The sequence below is a fragment of the Triturus cristatus genome, chromosome 2_1 (assembly GCF_964204655.1).
Source record: "Triturus cristatus chromosome 2_1, aTriCri1.1, whole genome shotgun sequence".
In the NCBI taxonomy this organism is placed as follows: domain Eukaryota; kingdom Metazoa; phylum Chordata; class Amphibia; order Caudata; family Salamandridae; genus Triturus; species Triturus cristatus.
Genome location: NC_140581.1, coordinates 1,155,817,867 through 1,155,831,947, shown reverse-complemented (window position 1 = coordinate 1,155,831,947; position 14,081 = coordinate 1,155,817,867). Strand labels below are relative to the sequence as shown.

The 14,081-nt window shown below is 46.7% G+C and overlaps 1 protein-coding gene across 2 annotated transcripts in view; it reads right to left on the bottom strand.

The window, feature by feature from the left end:
* LOC146866499 (stimulated by retinoic acid gene 6 protein-like) overlaps positions 1–14,081 on the bottom strand; it is a 484,943-nt gene that overhangs the window by 87,028 nt on the left and 383,834 nt on the right. For both annotated transcript variants that reach the window (XM_085636593.1, XM_085636594.1), the window contains 3 exons: positions 12,951–12,999; positions 12,744–12,861; positions 686–805 (listed from right to left, as the gene is read on the bottom strand). In XM_085636593.1, the coding sequence (XP_085492719.1) occupies positions 686–805; positions 12,744–12,861; positions 12,951–12,999 (287 nt within the window). The remainder of the gene's footprint in view (positions 1–685; positions 806–12,743; positions 12,862–12,950; positions 13,000–14,081) is intronic.

Sequence of the window (14,081 nt, the reverse complement as noted above, 5' to 3'; positions counted from 1 at the left end):
CATGTCTGGGCATACCCGTTCCACTCAGGGTGACAAATGCAAAAACACCAGTTGATGAACAGAATGCAGAACAATTAAACAGATTAAACCCAGATCAGTTGACTGGGGGTGAGTGCTTGCAATGTTCAACACTCCGTCTATCATCCCCTTTGGTTTTGCTTTGTTCGCTCTAAGTTGGCAGGGTATGCCCATACGTGGGTCCCTTGCTCACTTTACCACTGGATTCAAGCTAGCCTGGCTGATGACGGCTGATTAGCCAGCCACCGGTCCCAGGATGCTTGTTTGCGGTCCAGGGAAGACATGGCTTGGCAGTTCGGGCTGGACTGTTCCCATGAGGCACAGGGTCAGACTGATTTGCAAATGGCCATGTCTGAACTGGGGTGGAGGAGTGAGCTAAAGAATGTTGATTGATTAAACCCAGATCAGTTGACTGGGGGTGAGTGCTTGCAAAGTTCAACACTCCATCCATCATCCCCTTTGGTTTTGCTTAGCTCTGGCAGTATGTCAGATCTCTGATTTCATGGTCGGAGTGCCCCTTTCACCCCGTTTCATGTCATGGATTAATACTGTCTTCTGCCACCCAGATATACATTGTATCTCTGGTACCAGAAGGGTGGGCAGAGAGATTGAGGCAATCTGGCGGGCATCATTTGTAAAAAAAAAAAAAAGATTCATAAGAACTTACCTGTTGTTCAGAGCTAATGGTTTCTTCTTGTCTTCAGGTGACATTTTTGGTTGAAGGAAGAAGACAGAGGCTATTGTAGTCTGTATTATCACAAGCACAATGACCAATGCAACTGTCAGACTAGAAAGAAATATAAGTGCATGAAATATTATATGTCACACAAAAAGTTATGAACAATGAAATTATATTGATATTATATCTTAATCTCTATATCTTCCAGCTAGAGGAATGTTTTTCTCCCCTGTTTTACATTTTGCCCAGAAGAATGTGCCTTACATCTTGGTTTCAGCACAAAAATGTTAATTAATCAGATTAATAGATATGTTACATCTGACCAGACTGATAGATATGCTGTATCTAAAATAACATGGAGATGCCCATAAGAACTGTGCTTTGATGAATTTTCAACTTGAGATAATAAATATTTCAAGAACATTGTCTATTGATACGTGTGATTGACTGACTCTTGCTATGCAGGAATAAGTAACTGATTGAGAGCAATATAAGTTACTCCAAAATTGTGAAAATATTTCAAAGCATCATCAGTATTTATTTAACCGATCACCTGCATGGATTTATATTCTTTTCCCTCACTCATGTGGAGAATCTCAAATGTATTTGAAAGTTATTTGTTATTTTATACTGAATTACAAGAATTCAATTCCTAAGACACCATAGTACGTGGCATGTCAACCCATATCCACAGGTATTTTATGCAACCTATTGTCCACCTAGTTGAAGGTTCTATCTACAGGTTCAATCCTCTCACTGGGATAGAGGTCAAGTGCTTCTGCTTTCTATCCAAGAGTTGCTAGCTGGAAGGAATGCAACTCTGGTTCAATGTCCGCTACTTGTAAGTGCGGCCCTTACTCTTGTGAGTTGAGACCATTAACATTGAACATAATTTCATAAATATTCATCAAATTTGTAATATTTGCTTATACAGTACCATGATAAAGACAAATATTTCACACCCTTTCAACACTTTTTAGTCCCATGCTCCATAACTGGAGAAGATTTTACTGAAAACTTTCGATACACGGGTAGCTCTAATGAAATCCTTTTTACAGAAAATACTCTCCCATGCCACCATCGATTACCAATATTTTGTGCAATGTTACACAATTATATGTATTTAAGGCATAGGCTCTTTTTCCCAGAAACCCTCCCCCGCTATACACTTGAAAGAACTGTGTAGTTTTTCCTAATCTCGCACTACATATCAGTACAAGGCAGAGGTTCAGTCTGTATGTGAACCAATGGGATTCACAGAGATCGGATTGAGAGTAGTGATGGGCTTGTTGAACCACCAATAAATAAAATCCAGTCAGATTTTTAGGATACCCAAAATGCATATGAGGAAAATGTATTCAAGTGCAGATATTATTCACATATTTGTAAGTAATACAGAAAACCCAAATATATTTTACTATCCATTGGGTTCACCAACCCTGATTTAGAGAGCGTCAAATCTATTTTGGTGAGCTACTTGAGTGTCCTGTAACCATCGAAATTCCATCCACCATCTCCAGACGGAGAAACTCTGTACCTGATTTAGAACTCGTCACACAGGTTACTCGGTCACAATGGTGACGGATATTCTGTTTGCTGAAATATAAATCCCATAGGAAATAATGAGCATTATGTTGTTTCCTCGTATACTAATATTAAAGTAAACAAATGATTTATTCTTTTTTTCAGACACCTTTTCCGATGCGCGTTTCAGAGCGTGATGGAGTTGCAGGTTTTCTTTTTTAAACCTTCATTTTTCAGTTTTAAAGAACAGAATACGGCTGTTTGTGGGTCACTGTACACAATACATGGCAGATCGCGCTGGAGAAGGCAGTCATTCAACCATAAAACACACTGCGTCTTATCTCTGGCACCCAATGGTAAATTCCAGCACTCCAAGCTGGTGAACAAATCACCATAATACTGCTAAGACTAAGTTCCATCACTCCCTGGAGACGACTCATCACTTACGCTCTCACCCGGGGCATCACTGTCTGTGGAATCCGTGTCTGCATGTGGATCTAGAAATGTATCACATAAGTCCCTCCAACCCTAGATGGTCTTCTTCCAGTTCTTCATCATGCCTACTCATCTTCATGTGCATCTCCTCTGCTAGAGACCACTCCTATACATCTGTATACCAATGTTCACCTGCGGGTGTACGCTGTCCCATCCAGATGATAGCTACACTACGTCTGTCCAATACCAGCACTAGCTGCATAAATGTATAGGCCATCTTACAGCCCTTTGTCTCCTTTACATAGCCCAGTAGACAATTCAGGGGTGTGCATTCAATTTGTAGGTGATTGGTCCTCTATAGATTCATCACCACCTGAGCCCAGTAGTCCTGCACTGCCATGTCAGGTGCAGGAAGTCCACCCCACCGGTTTTACAACGCGGTCAACTGTCCTGTCAGGTAGGAGATATTCAGTGAAGGCCCTTAGTGGTTAGATAGGTCCTGTGTAGGAAATTGTAGTGTACCAGCTAACAGTGGGCATTAAAAGATACTGAATGATTTAGTTAGCAGATTTCAGTCCATACCGTGTCATCCAATGGGGTGTCTAAGTCAGCATCCCATGGTGCGTGGGCCTAAAGTTGGGACCCACTGCATCCACGCTCATCGCCTTATATAGTAGTGTAATCAAGTGCCATCCTGCACCACCAGACAGCAATGTGACCAAGTATGAGTGGATTGAGGTGCAGCCGGTATGTGGACCAGGTCAGTTGAGCCAACTCAGCTATTCCAGCATAATGTAAGAAGTGCCCGGGCCCGAGTGCGAAGTCCTCGCAGGCTTGTTTGAAGGAAATAAAAATCTCACCGGGATATAAGTCTCCCCGAAGGGCAAAACCACCATCTTTCCAAGGTTGAAAGGACATATTATCCATTGTTTGCCTCACCAGAAGGTTGCCCAGCCAGACGTTCTCAGGGGTATTGAGCCTGCTCCATGACCGCTTTAACAAAGCTTTGCCATATTGGCGAACAACGTATGGCATGTCCCTCGCAACTCCTGCTCCTTCCATTAGTGCTTTGGTTAGTTGATCTGGGGCCATAAACCCTTTGGATACTGTCACCCTCATCGAGCCACCGGCCGGGTGTTGTAGATGTGATGTATAGTAGTACAGATCATGTCTCTGCACCTCCAGGCCCCCGTCGTCGTACCGTTGGGCGAGTGTGGTCAACGCCACCCTACTGCGGCAACCCACCCTTAAAAATGAAATACAGATGGGTTTTAATTACTTAAATACCTTCGTGGGTATGGGACAGAGTGAGTTCTGTAGTATATACACACATCTCGGCAATAACACCATTTTGGCAATAGCTAGTCTGCCCATCAGTAAAAAGGAGCAATGTGTTCCAGAAAGTCACTTACTCTCTATGGCATTTAGCACCCTGTGAATATTAAGGTGTAGTTGCTGCATCTCGGTATGTGCCACCGGAATCCCCAGATATCGGATTGTGCCAACTTCCAGCACAGTCCTAGGCTAGGGAGATAAGCTATTGGCATACCGACCAGGGCCTCCAGAGATAATAGCAGAGATTTATTTGGGAGTCTGGACAGGTCTCCAAACTCATCTAGTAGTTGCAACAATATCAGCAGCGCTACACATGGGGAAGCAAGATAGAAGAGCGCAACGTCCACGTACTGTGATACTATGTATCTCCCAGGCGTATGCCCCAGTCCCTCAGCATCCGACATGCCCATATCACCAGCGGTTCCATCTCTTGCACGAATAGGAGTAGTGAAAGAGAGCGGTTCTGCTGTGTCCCCCGTTCCATGCATCCGCACAGCTGCAATCCATGCGTACTCTAGCGCTAGTATCAGTGTATAGCAGCCTGACCCAACATTGAATATAAGGACCAAATTCCATGACTCTCATCACTTCGAGTAGGTAGCCCGAGTCCACCATGTCGAAGGCTTTTTCTAGATCAATGGAGACCAGAGCCAACTCTTCATTGCATAACTCCACTTCATGGAGGACGTGGGCTGGACGTCTAAGGTTCATACTGGTGTCCCAGTCAGGGATAAACCTGCATTGGTTTTCCTGTACCAGTTGGGGCATGTGGGGTTGGTGAGCAATTTGCAGGGTATCTTCGTGTCCGCATTAATTTTGGTGAGCGGCTGGTAAGCAGAGGGTTCGGTCTTGTTGCCGCCCGGATTAAAGAACATACAAATCTCTCACTCCATCATGGATGAGAGTAGCATTTCTCTGCTGCGATCCTCTAGAAGGACCTCCAAAAGACCCTGAGTAACCGTGGCCGAGAATGTCTAATAAAACTCAGGCAAAAAGCAATCTCTTCCCAGCACCTTTGCCCGTGGGAGCATACTCAGAGCATTACGAAGTTCCTCTAACACTATCAGAGGGTCTTGGCTGCCATCGGTGCGAGTTAGGGGTCATCCAGGCTCTCTAGGAATGGTATATATTGAGTCAGGGTTATGCCAGTGTCTGCAGTGTAAGCGTGTTGTAAATGCTACCAAATTATGCCCACTATTCCATCCATAGTGGCGACTCTGGTACCATCAGTCAACATCAGATGTGTTGCAAGTGGTGATGGGTGTTTCCTACATAGGATCCAGGCGAGCAGCCTACCTGATATGTCTCCTTCTCTGTGTAGTCTCTGTCTATATTGTTTAAGTGCATATTTATCCAGGTGGTCCCACATGTCTGCCATTCTTCTACACACTGCCATCTCCCTACAGCGTGCATCAGGGTGCGACTGCTTCCCAGGTTTCAGCATGGCCAGCACTGCTTCCGCCCTGGCTAGCTCCACCTGGAGATGGGTATGCACTACGCAGGTTAAGCCTGTACACGTCCCCTTCAATATCGCTTTGAGGGCTTCCTACTCAGTAACCCTTCTGGTTGTGATATCGCAGTTATCCTCCATGTAATCTCACAGTGCTTACAATATTGCCTCCCTCCCCACCGAGTCCATTTGACTTTCAAACGGCATCCTTCTGGACCTAGCTGCTTGTGTGGGTTCACCCCACTGCAAGGCAGAACTGACCAGGGAATAATCCAAAAGGAAACACACTATGTGTGTTACCTCAATATCTTCCATGCAAGCAAATCCTGCCACCAGTATCCTAACCAGTCTACTGTATGTGTTATGTGTGGTGGCGTAGCAAGTGTATACCTGCTGCGCAGAGTGGCTCAGTTGCCAGATATTGTCTACCCCCAGGGTTTGCATTACCCCACTAAGTGCAGCCATCATTAACAGTTTGGCACCCGCCCTGGGGGGGGGGGGTGTTGCCCTGTTCTGGATGGAGTCCAATATGCAGTTGAAGTTGCCTAGCCATATCAGGGGCAAGTCAACATCACGTATAAACAGTTTCTGAATCTTGTGAGAAAAAGTGGAGTCATCTTATTTTGGGGCTTGGTGTTCAGTATGGTCAAGTCACGTCTGCCCAATCATCCCCTGTATCAGGACAAAACCGCCACCCAAATCAGCCTCCATATACGTGAGGGAAAATGGTGCCCCAGGCGCCGCTCAGATTAGTGTATCCCTGGCATAAGTTGAGTAGGAGGAGTGAAACACTTGTCCTCACCACTTTTGGCTAGATGTGTGGCACCTGCATTATCGAGATGTGCTTCCTGTAATCAGGCTATTGTGATTTTGTGTTGTTTTAGGAAGGTGAGTACCCTGTACCTCTTGGTGTATGTCCCTAATCCTTTGACATTCCATGTCAGGATTCTGAGAGCAGCCCCAATCATAGTTTGTGGTGTTGGGTAGGAGCTTCTTTCCTCCCCACCATATCTGAGCCCCCGCTAACTGCTGCAAAAGTATAAAGACTAACATACAATACAAATCCAATTGGTCGCACACTGCTCGTCCTACCAGCGTGTTACCCCAAAGCATTGTGGTCCATGAAGTCAGCATCAGCGGGTGCGCCTCTGCCAGAGTATTAAGCAAAATCAAAGTCGCGTTGGCCATCCCTGGACACGTGTTTCGAGGTTATTACCTCTCGTCAGCAGGGAATAGGCATGTGTGTAGGGTTGCTGCGTAGGCTGCCAAAAATTGTTCCCAGGTCCTGTACCGCTCGTGGCACTCAGGTGCGTAACCATGAGCTCGTCAGCCCCACCGGCTCAAGGGAGCCTGAATATTAACACAAATCCAATTGGTCGCACACTGCTCGTCCTACCAGCGTGTTACCCCAAAGCATTGTGGTCCATGAAGTCAGCATCAGCGGGTGCGCCTCTGCCAGAGTATTAAGCAAAATCAAAGTCGCGCTGGCCATCCCTGGACACGTGTTTGGAGGTTATTACCTCTCGTCAGCAGGGAATAGGCATGTGTGTAGGGTTGCTGCGTAGGCTGCCAAAAATTGTTCTCAGGTCCAGTACCGCTCGTGGCATTCAGGTGCGTAACCATGAGCTCGTCAGCCCCACCGGCTCAAGGGAGCCTGAATATTAACACAAATCCAATTGGTCGCACACTGCTCGTAGGTAGGAAGAGCAGTGTGTGACCAATTGGATTTGTGTTAATATTCAGGCTCTCTTGAGTTGGTGGGGCTGACGAGCTCATGGTTACGCACCTGAATGCCACGAGCGGTAATGGACCTGAGAACAATTTTTGGCAGCCTACGCAGCAACCCTGCACACATGCCTATTCCCTGCTGACGAGAGGTAATAACCTCCAAACACGTGTCCAGGGATGGCCAACGCGACTTTAATTTTGCTTAATACTCTGGCAGAGGCGCACTCGCTGATGCTGACTTCATGGACCATAATGCTTTGGGGTAACACGCTGGTAGGACGAGCAGTGTGCGACCAATTGGATTTGTGTTAATATTCAGGGTCTCTTGAGCCGGTGGGGATGACGAGCTCATGGTTACGCACCTGAATGCCACGAGCGGTACTGGACCTGAGAACAATTTTTGGCAGCCTACACAGCAACCCTACACACATGCCTATTCCCTGCTGACGAGAGGTAATAACTTCGAAACACGTGTCCAGGGATGGCCAACGCGACTTTAATTTTGCTTAAAACTCTGGCAGAGGCGCACTCGCTGATGCTGACTTCATGGACCATAATGCTTTGGGGTAACACGCTGGTAGGACGAGCAGTGTGCGACCAATTGGATTTGTGTTAATATTCAGGCTCTCTTGAGCCGGTGCGGCTGATGAGCTCATGGTTACGCACCTGAATGCCACGAGCGGTACTGGACCTGAGAACAATTTTTGGCAGCCTACGCAGAAACTCTACACACATGCCTATTCCCGGCTGACGAGAGGTAATAACCTCGAAACACGTGTCCAGGGATGGCCAACGCGACTTTAATTTTGCTTAATACTCTGGCAGAGGTGCACTCGCTGATGCTGACTTCATGGATAATAATGCTTTGGGGTAACACGCTGGTAGGACGAGCAGTGTGCGACCAATTGGATTTTTACTAACATACAATGCATAATGAAGCCCGCACAGACATAGTTCAGCAATTCGACTATAGATCCCCACCCCATGCATGTGCCAGCACATGCACAGCATTCCAGCCAATCCATCAGGGACTGGCTAACTTACTCCACCGGTCAGCTTCCCAGCCAGTCATTCTCATACAATTGATTCATAATTAGTTCCATTCATCCCAGAGCATTCTCAACCAGGGCTCTCCCGCGCCCCATCTTTAATCTTGGCTGCACACTCTTGTGTCCCAGAGGTCAGCACAATGGAGCTAGGCCTCCCACCACCACACAATATGGTCAGTCCCTTCACACTCATCCCCAACAACTCTCAAGCCCCTCAAGTTACTTGGCAGGCATACAGTTGTGCTACCTGAGAGGTACCAACATCAACTCTCCCATTCAGACTTCTCCACTCGCCTCCTCCTGGGTGACCAGAGTGTCAGCATGGGGCTCAAAGCCCCATTCTCATTTCTATCAGTCGCTGGTAGCATATAGACATCCTGGGCCACCGCCTGCATTTCCATGGCACTGAGCTGCATGGTGCCGTCCTCTTAGACCATGACCCTCCAGTCGCCCAGTGGGGTAGTTTTGGGGTTGTCCCAGGCTGGGTTGCGTTGACGTGGCTCTCCCCTGGTGCAGGTGCCCCAGGTTTGCTTTTTGCTGTGTCCCGAGTGTGGTGGCATCGCCTAGGATTTCTACCCATTCTCACACCTCCTAATGTCAGTCAAAGAAATGTGCTTTCCCTTGTGAAAGAACATTCAGCTCCGCAGGGTACATAATCATATATTGAAGCTGGAGTGCCCTCAGTTTTTGTTTGACTCCAAGAAAGGATTTGCATTGCACCTGCACCTGCTTAGTGTCGTTTGGATAGATGGTTATCTTGCTGCTGCCGAAGATTGGGGCTGATCCCTCATGAGCTGCTCGAAGGATGCAGTCCCTGTCGGGATAGTTGATGATTTTGGCTATGATGGCCCTCGGAGAAGCCCCAGGTGGTGGTTGTGGTGGCACAAGTTCTCTGTGCATCTTTCCCCTACGAAAAAGTCAGATAGGCCCTGCGGCTTAAGTTCAGTCCACACCCAGTCCTCTAGGAACCTTTAGGTGGAGCTCTCTCGGGGAAATCCTGGACACGAATATTGCTGCACCGGGAGCAGCCCTCCGTATCTTCTGCTCGCCGTTCCAGCTCCTTTGTGACAGTGGTCATCTGGGCTATTTGATGTTTGAGGACAACCACTTCCATCTGCAATTCTGCAATGTTGTCTTCTGGAGTCGTGATTTTGTTCACAACTTTCTGTAGGTCTGCCCGCAAAAGATTAACATCAACTGACACTGTCTCTATCTTATGTTCAAGTGGGGTTAGGGAATCCTGAATTGCTGTGAGTAATTCAGCCCTGGAGGGCTCTGTGTCACCCTCCGATGCTTTACTCAATTCACTCGGTCTTGTCTGCCATGTTATTCTTTGGGTGGGCTGGCGTTGTGTGGTGTATTAGGTTATGGTGCTCGCTGGGTTTGAGCGTGCTGGCTTGTTCTTACCCATAATCACCTGGGAGGGGTGGTCCTCCTCACCTCCGGGTTCCAGATGAGTAAGGCTACTCCTGCCACTGAAATCTCCAGGGGCAGCAGGCTGTCTCCACCCATCTCTCGGGGTCACCGAAACAGGGTGGCAGACGGGCCACAGCAACCAGGTCTGTCAAGATTTGAAGACCTCGCAATGATATGGGGGGGGGCAAAATAGCGCTGTTAGCTCCTATACCACCCTTGCGATCGTGCCTTACCGTCCGGGACCCCACAGCAGTGTCACTTCATCAGCCGGAGCAACAATGCTCCAGTCGAGGCATGGATTGAATTGATGGAGGCGAGTGTGGAGCAGAGCGTGGCCCTGAACGCTCACCCTGTGAAAAGACATGTGTTAGACCTGAGCGCACCCATGGGGACCAGACTGTTACAGTTCCAGGAAGTTGCCTCATCCCCTGATAGCATCTCTGGAGAGGACTGGTCCCAGTATTGCCAAGAAGATTTCCCAGGTGGTCCGCCAGGTAGCACAGACAAGGCCTGAGAAAAGCCAGGCCACACCAGTCCTCAACAGTGACTGGGCAGACCCCTCAATCACCGATTGTCGATTTAAGAACTGAGGGCAGTTGTCCAAATGCCACCACTGGGAACAATTGAGGGCGCACCAGTGACAAGTCCATAGATGCCCTACTGAGAATGAAGGCTGGTGCATGCTCCCAGGCACCATCCAGAGGGACACACCAGTGCAACCCTGAGGCTGACTCAGGGGATGCCAAGCACCTCCACCTCTACTCAGGGCACTAGAGCAAGCACTCCAGGCCCACCGCATGGTGCCGGAGGCGGCTATGGATGATTCAGTCGTAGCGTGCTGCAAGGAGCCGCAATGCAGCAGGAGGAGGGTGGACTGCCTCAGAAATTGTGGCTCCAATTCCCTAGAGGTCCAACCTGCGGCAAACTGTACTGGGTCTGCGGCCTCTCTGGATCACTGTGGAGCTCTTTCTCCCTGGGCCCCCTCCTTGCCGGGCGGGTACCGGGGCAAATGTTCCGGGTCCGCTGCAGGGCACTGGCAGCCACCAGCACTGGGCTGTTTGTGGCACACCCTGAAGAGCCGCACTGCAGCAGGGCGAGGGAGGGCCGCCTTAGTGACTGCTGCCCTGCCACTCTCAGGGTTCCCTCATGGCAGTCAGCTCTGGGCCCATAAGACCCTCTGAGGCACCCCGCAGCTCCCACACCCGGGGGCCCCCTCTCCGACAGGCACTCCGTCAGTTGCGCAGGTGATGAAGGGGGGAGCGGGATCGTACCACTGACACTGGTGCTCCCGGCTGACTCCAACAGGGGGCTCACCTCACCTCCGCGCACCAGCCAGGCACCAGGGCAGCCATGGGTCTGAGCGGAGCATTTTCAAGGCCTCCTGCAGTCTCACAGACCATTGGCAAGGGCCGGTCGGTGATCTCCGCCGGCAGCTTGATGCCGCAGCTGCGTCCAGGTCCCTGGGACAGCCATGCCACTTACGCAAACTTAAGCGCTCGATAGCAGTTTTCGCCTGATATCCAGTACGGCTCTTAGCTGCTCTAGGATGTCAATGTCCCTTATGTTGCAGGCAGGATTTGTCAGGATTTAGCAGGATTATGTGAATGGGCTGGCCGGGAGCTCAGGGGCTCACGTCCTGTTGCCCATGTTTCCAGGACATGCCCCCAATGGTGTTGTAGGATTATCTCGGTGAAGCCATTACTCAATTGTAGCCTGTTTTTCCCTATTTTTCAGCATCCAGGATTTGTTAATTGCTACAGGCCTCTCTTCAGTTTGACTAATTACTTTATTACACAAATCCATAACATACTGCTTTCATTTTAGCTATTTTCCAAATGACTCCTGACCTGCAAATTGCTGCATTTCAAAAGGGCTTCAGATATATAGCATTTAAGAACATCAAGTCATGCCGCTATGCTCCTAATTTTGTTCAGTAGAACCATGAGTGGCAATTAGACGATGCTAACCAAGATCTACCCAATGGATCCTGTTCTCACCAATGCTTTTACCCAGTTAAGACTGAGTATTTTGTGCCTTCTCTTTGTATTCAGCCTTCCACTGTTGCCATTGAGTTTTCCAAGTAAATGAGTGCTTTAGAAGAAAGTAGCTGACCTGGGACATTGATGTAGCAATCATTCTTAGGCCTTCCAGCTGCTGTTTAACACCAAAATCTGAGGGAGGGGAGAGCAGTCCTTTATCTTCTGGCTGATTGGGTTTATGAAAAAGGATACTATAAATGAGAGCTGCAAACATTTTATAAACCTCAGTGATGCCAGTAGTGGTTAGGTCATGGCTAGTTAATGCTCTGAACTTGAAAGCAGGCCTTTAATTTCTTCCTTATCCAACACTCACTGTAAAGTGGTGGTTCAGGAATGTAAGACCACCCTACACACCCAAAGAGAGCAAGAGATTCAGGTCAAGTATTCTACTGTCATGCAGAGGGCCGAGAATCCTTCCCTTCCTTTAACAAGAGCTCTACCATCAGGAATCATATTCAACGTAAGAATCCAACAACATCTTCAGAGTGTCTGCAAACATACACCAGCTCTTGTTAATTGAATACGATGATGCAAATGGGAGTAGGATGGATGGATGGGGAGTTGTAGAGGAAGAGAGTTCTTAAATGAGATTACAGCCATTTTAGCTTCTCCCCAATTGTCACTTTTTGAAGGAAGGTTCTTAATAGATCTCCATGGGTGCCAATTTTTCGGTAGAAGAGCAGACATGCATCAATTCAAAATAAAACAAATGAAGATTCTGAAATTTCTGACTGCAGTTCATTGCCAATTGGAGTGTGTTTTTTTTTCTTTCTTCCTTTCTTTCTTTCTTTCTTTCTTTCTTTCTTTCTTTCTTTCTTTCTTTCTTTCTTTCTTTCTTTCTTTCTTTCTTTCTTTCTTTCTTTCTTTCTTTCCCCACCATATGTCTAAAAGGCCATGGGCATATGCAGATGGTCTGCAGGATTTGTTTTTGTATGCAGTTCTTAGTGAATCGTTTTTCACTTAACAGAGATTGATATTTATGAAATATAAATGACCTAAGAATATACTTAAGATTGCCAACGGATGACAAAAAGATTTGATTAAATGTAGACTAAGTTATGCACACTTACAATGAAATCCCCAAGCCTTTCAGCGTTTCCAATGCTCGGTTGTCTGTGATGGGCACTACAAAAATGTACATGATGGCCAGTCCTATGAGACACTGGATCACATGATTGACTTGATATCCTGTGAAAATAAAGTATAAACAAGTTAAAAAATATAAAAATCCAAAGAGCATTGTAATTTTAGAATTATATATATTTTTGTTAACATACCCCAAAGGATGTATGCAATTTGCCAGCCTGAGTATGTTGCTATCGCAGCCTGTTTGAGTAAAAGAAAATCATTTGTAAATATAATCTCATACGATAGATGCTACTTTCCTAGGTATTGTTAAGTTATCTTCCAAGTGTCTAAACACAACGCACTGCAGTTGATAGTTATTCAAGTTTTCCCTGGCAAGGTTCCTTGGAAAGATCAGTCTTCTAATGATCAGTGATAAGGTATCATCAATATCATCAAGCACTGCACAAATTCTGTCTTTTCCGGGCCTCCCTGAGCATAGATTCTGTTCGTACAATATCAGTGAATTTTCTGAATGATCTAAAATTGCCATATTAACTTTATCATTCTGAGGGTCATTCATTTCCGTGTTAAAACAATTACAATTGCTCTAGAGAGATAGTCTTAATTTATCTGTCTCGATAAAATCCGACATCCAGAGGTTCAGAATGTATCCCCTGATCAATTTTGGTATATTTGACCTGCTGGAATTTAACGAAGGGTACACACTTTATTGCACCCAGCGATTATCAGGTGCCACAAGCATAGCACCACTTATAATTGCAATCTCTGTGCAAGTAGGCTCATGTGCAGGGATCACAGATATATGGGCCTGTTGTGATCAGCCCTTGGTGACTTTTCTGCAGTCAGAAAATGTATATTTCAATCATTTCCTCTGTTAGTCATGCATTAGCCAGTCTGAAGGAAATATACCAAATTGCCTTTTTTAATGTATTTATTTCAAGAATAGCTGAAACACAACCTGGCCCATAAAAAATAATGTAAATCAGAATTAATTGGCATAACATTTGGCCTTCGACATTTCATGCATCTTTGCTTTCATTATCAGATGGTAATTCGTTCTCCATATGTAACGTAGCTGGATATCCATATCTTAACACTGCTTTTTTACCTTCTAGCATCCACTATTCCCTCTCTTAAACCGCTCTTAGGTAGTAAGAAAATTAGCTCCTGCATAATGTTGGCTGGAGGCTGGGGTAGGTTACTCCTCTAGCAATCCTTCATTTCACTGCAGTCTGTTAGCAGACTGTCTGTCTACCAGAATGGCAGTCTTGCAAAGGAATTCCTTCTGCATTTTGAAATCTCTGCAGGGTTTCTTCTTC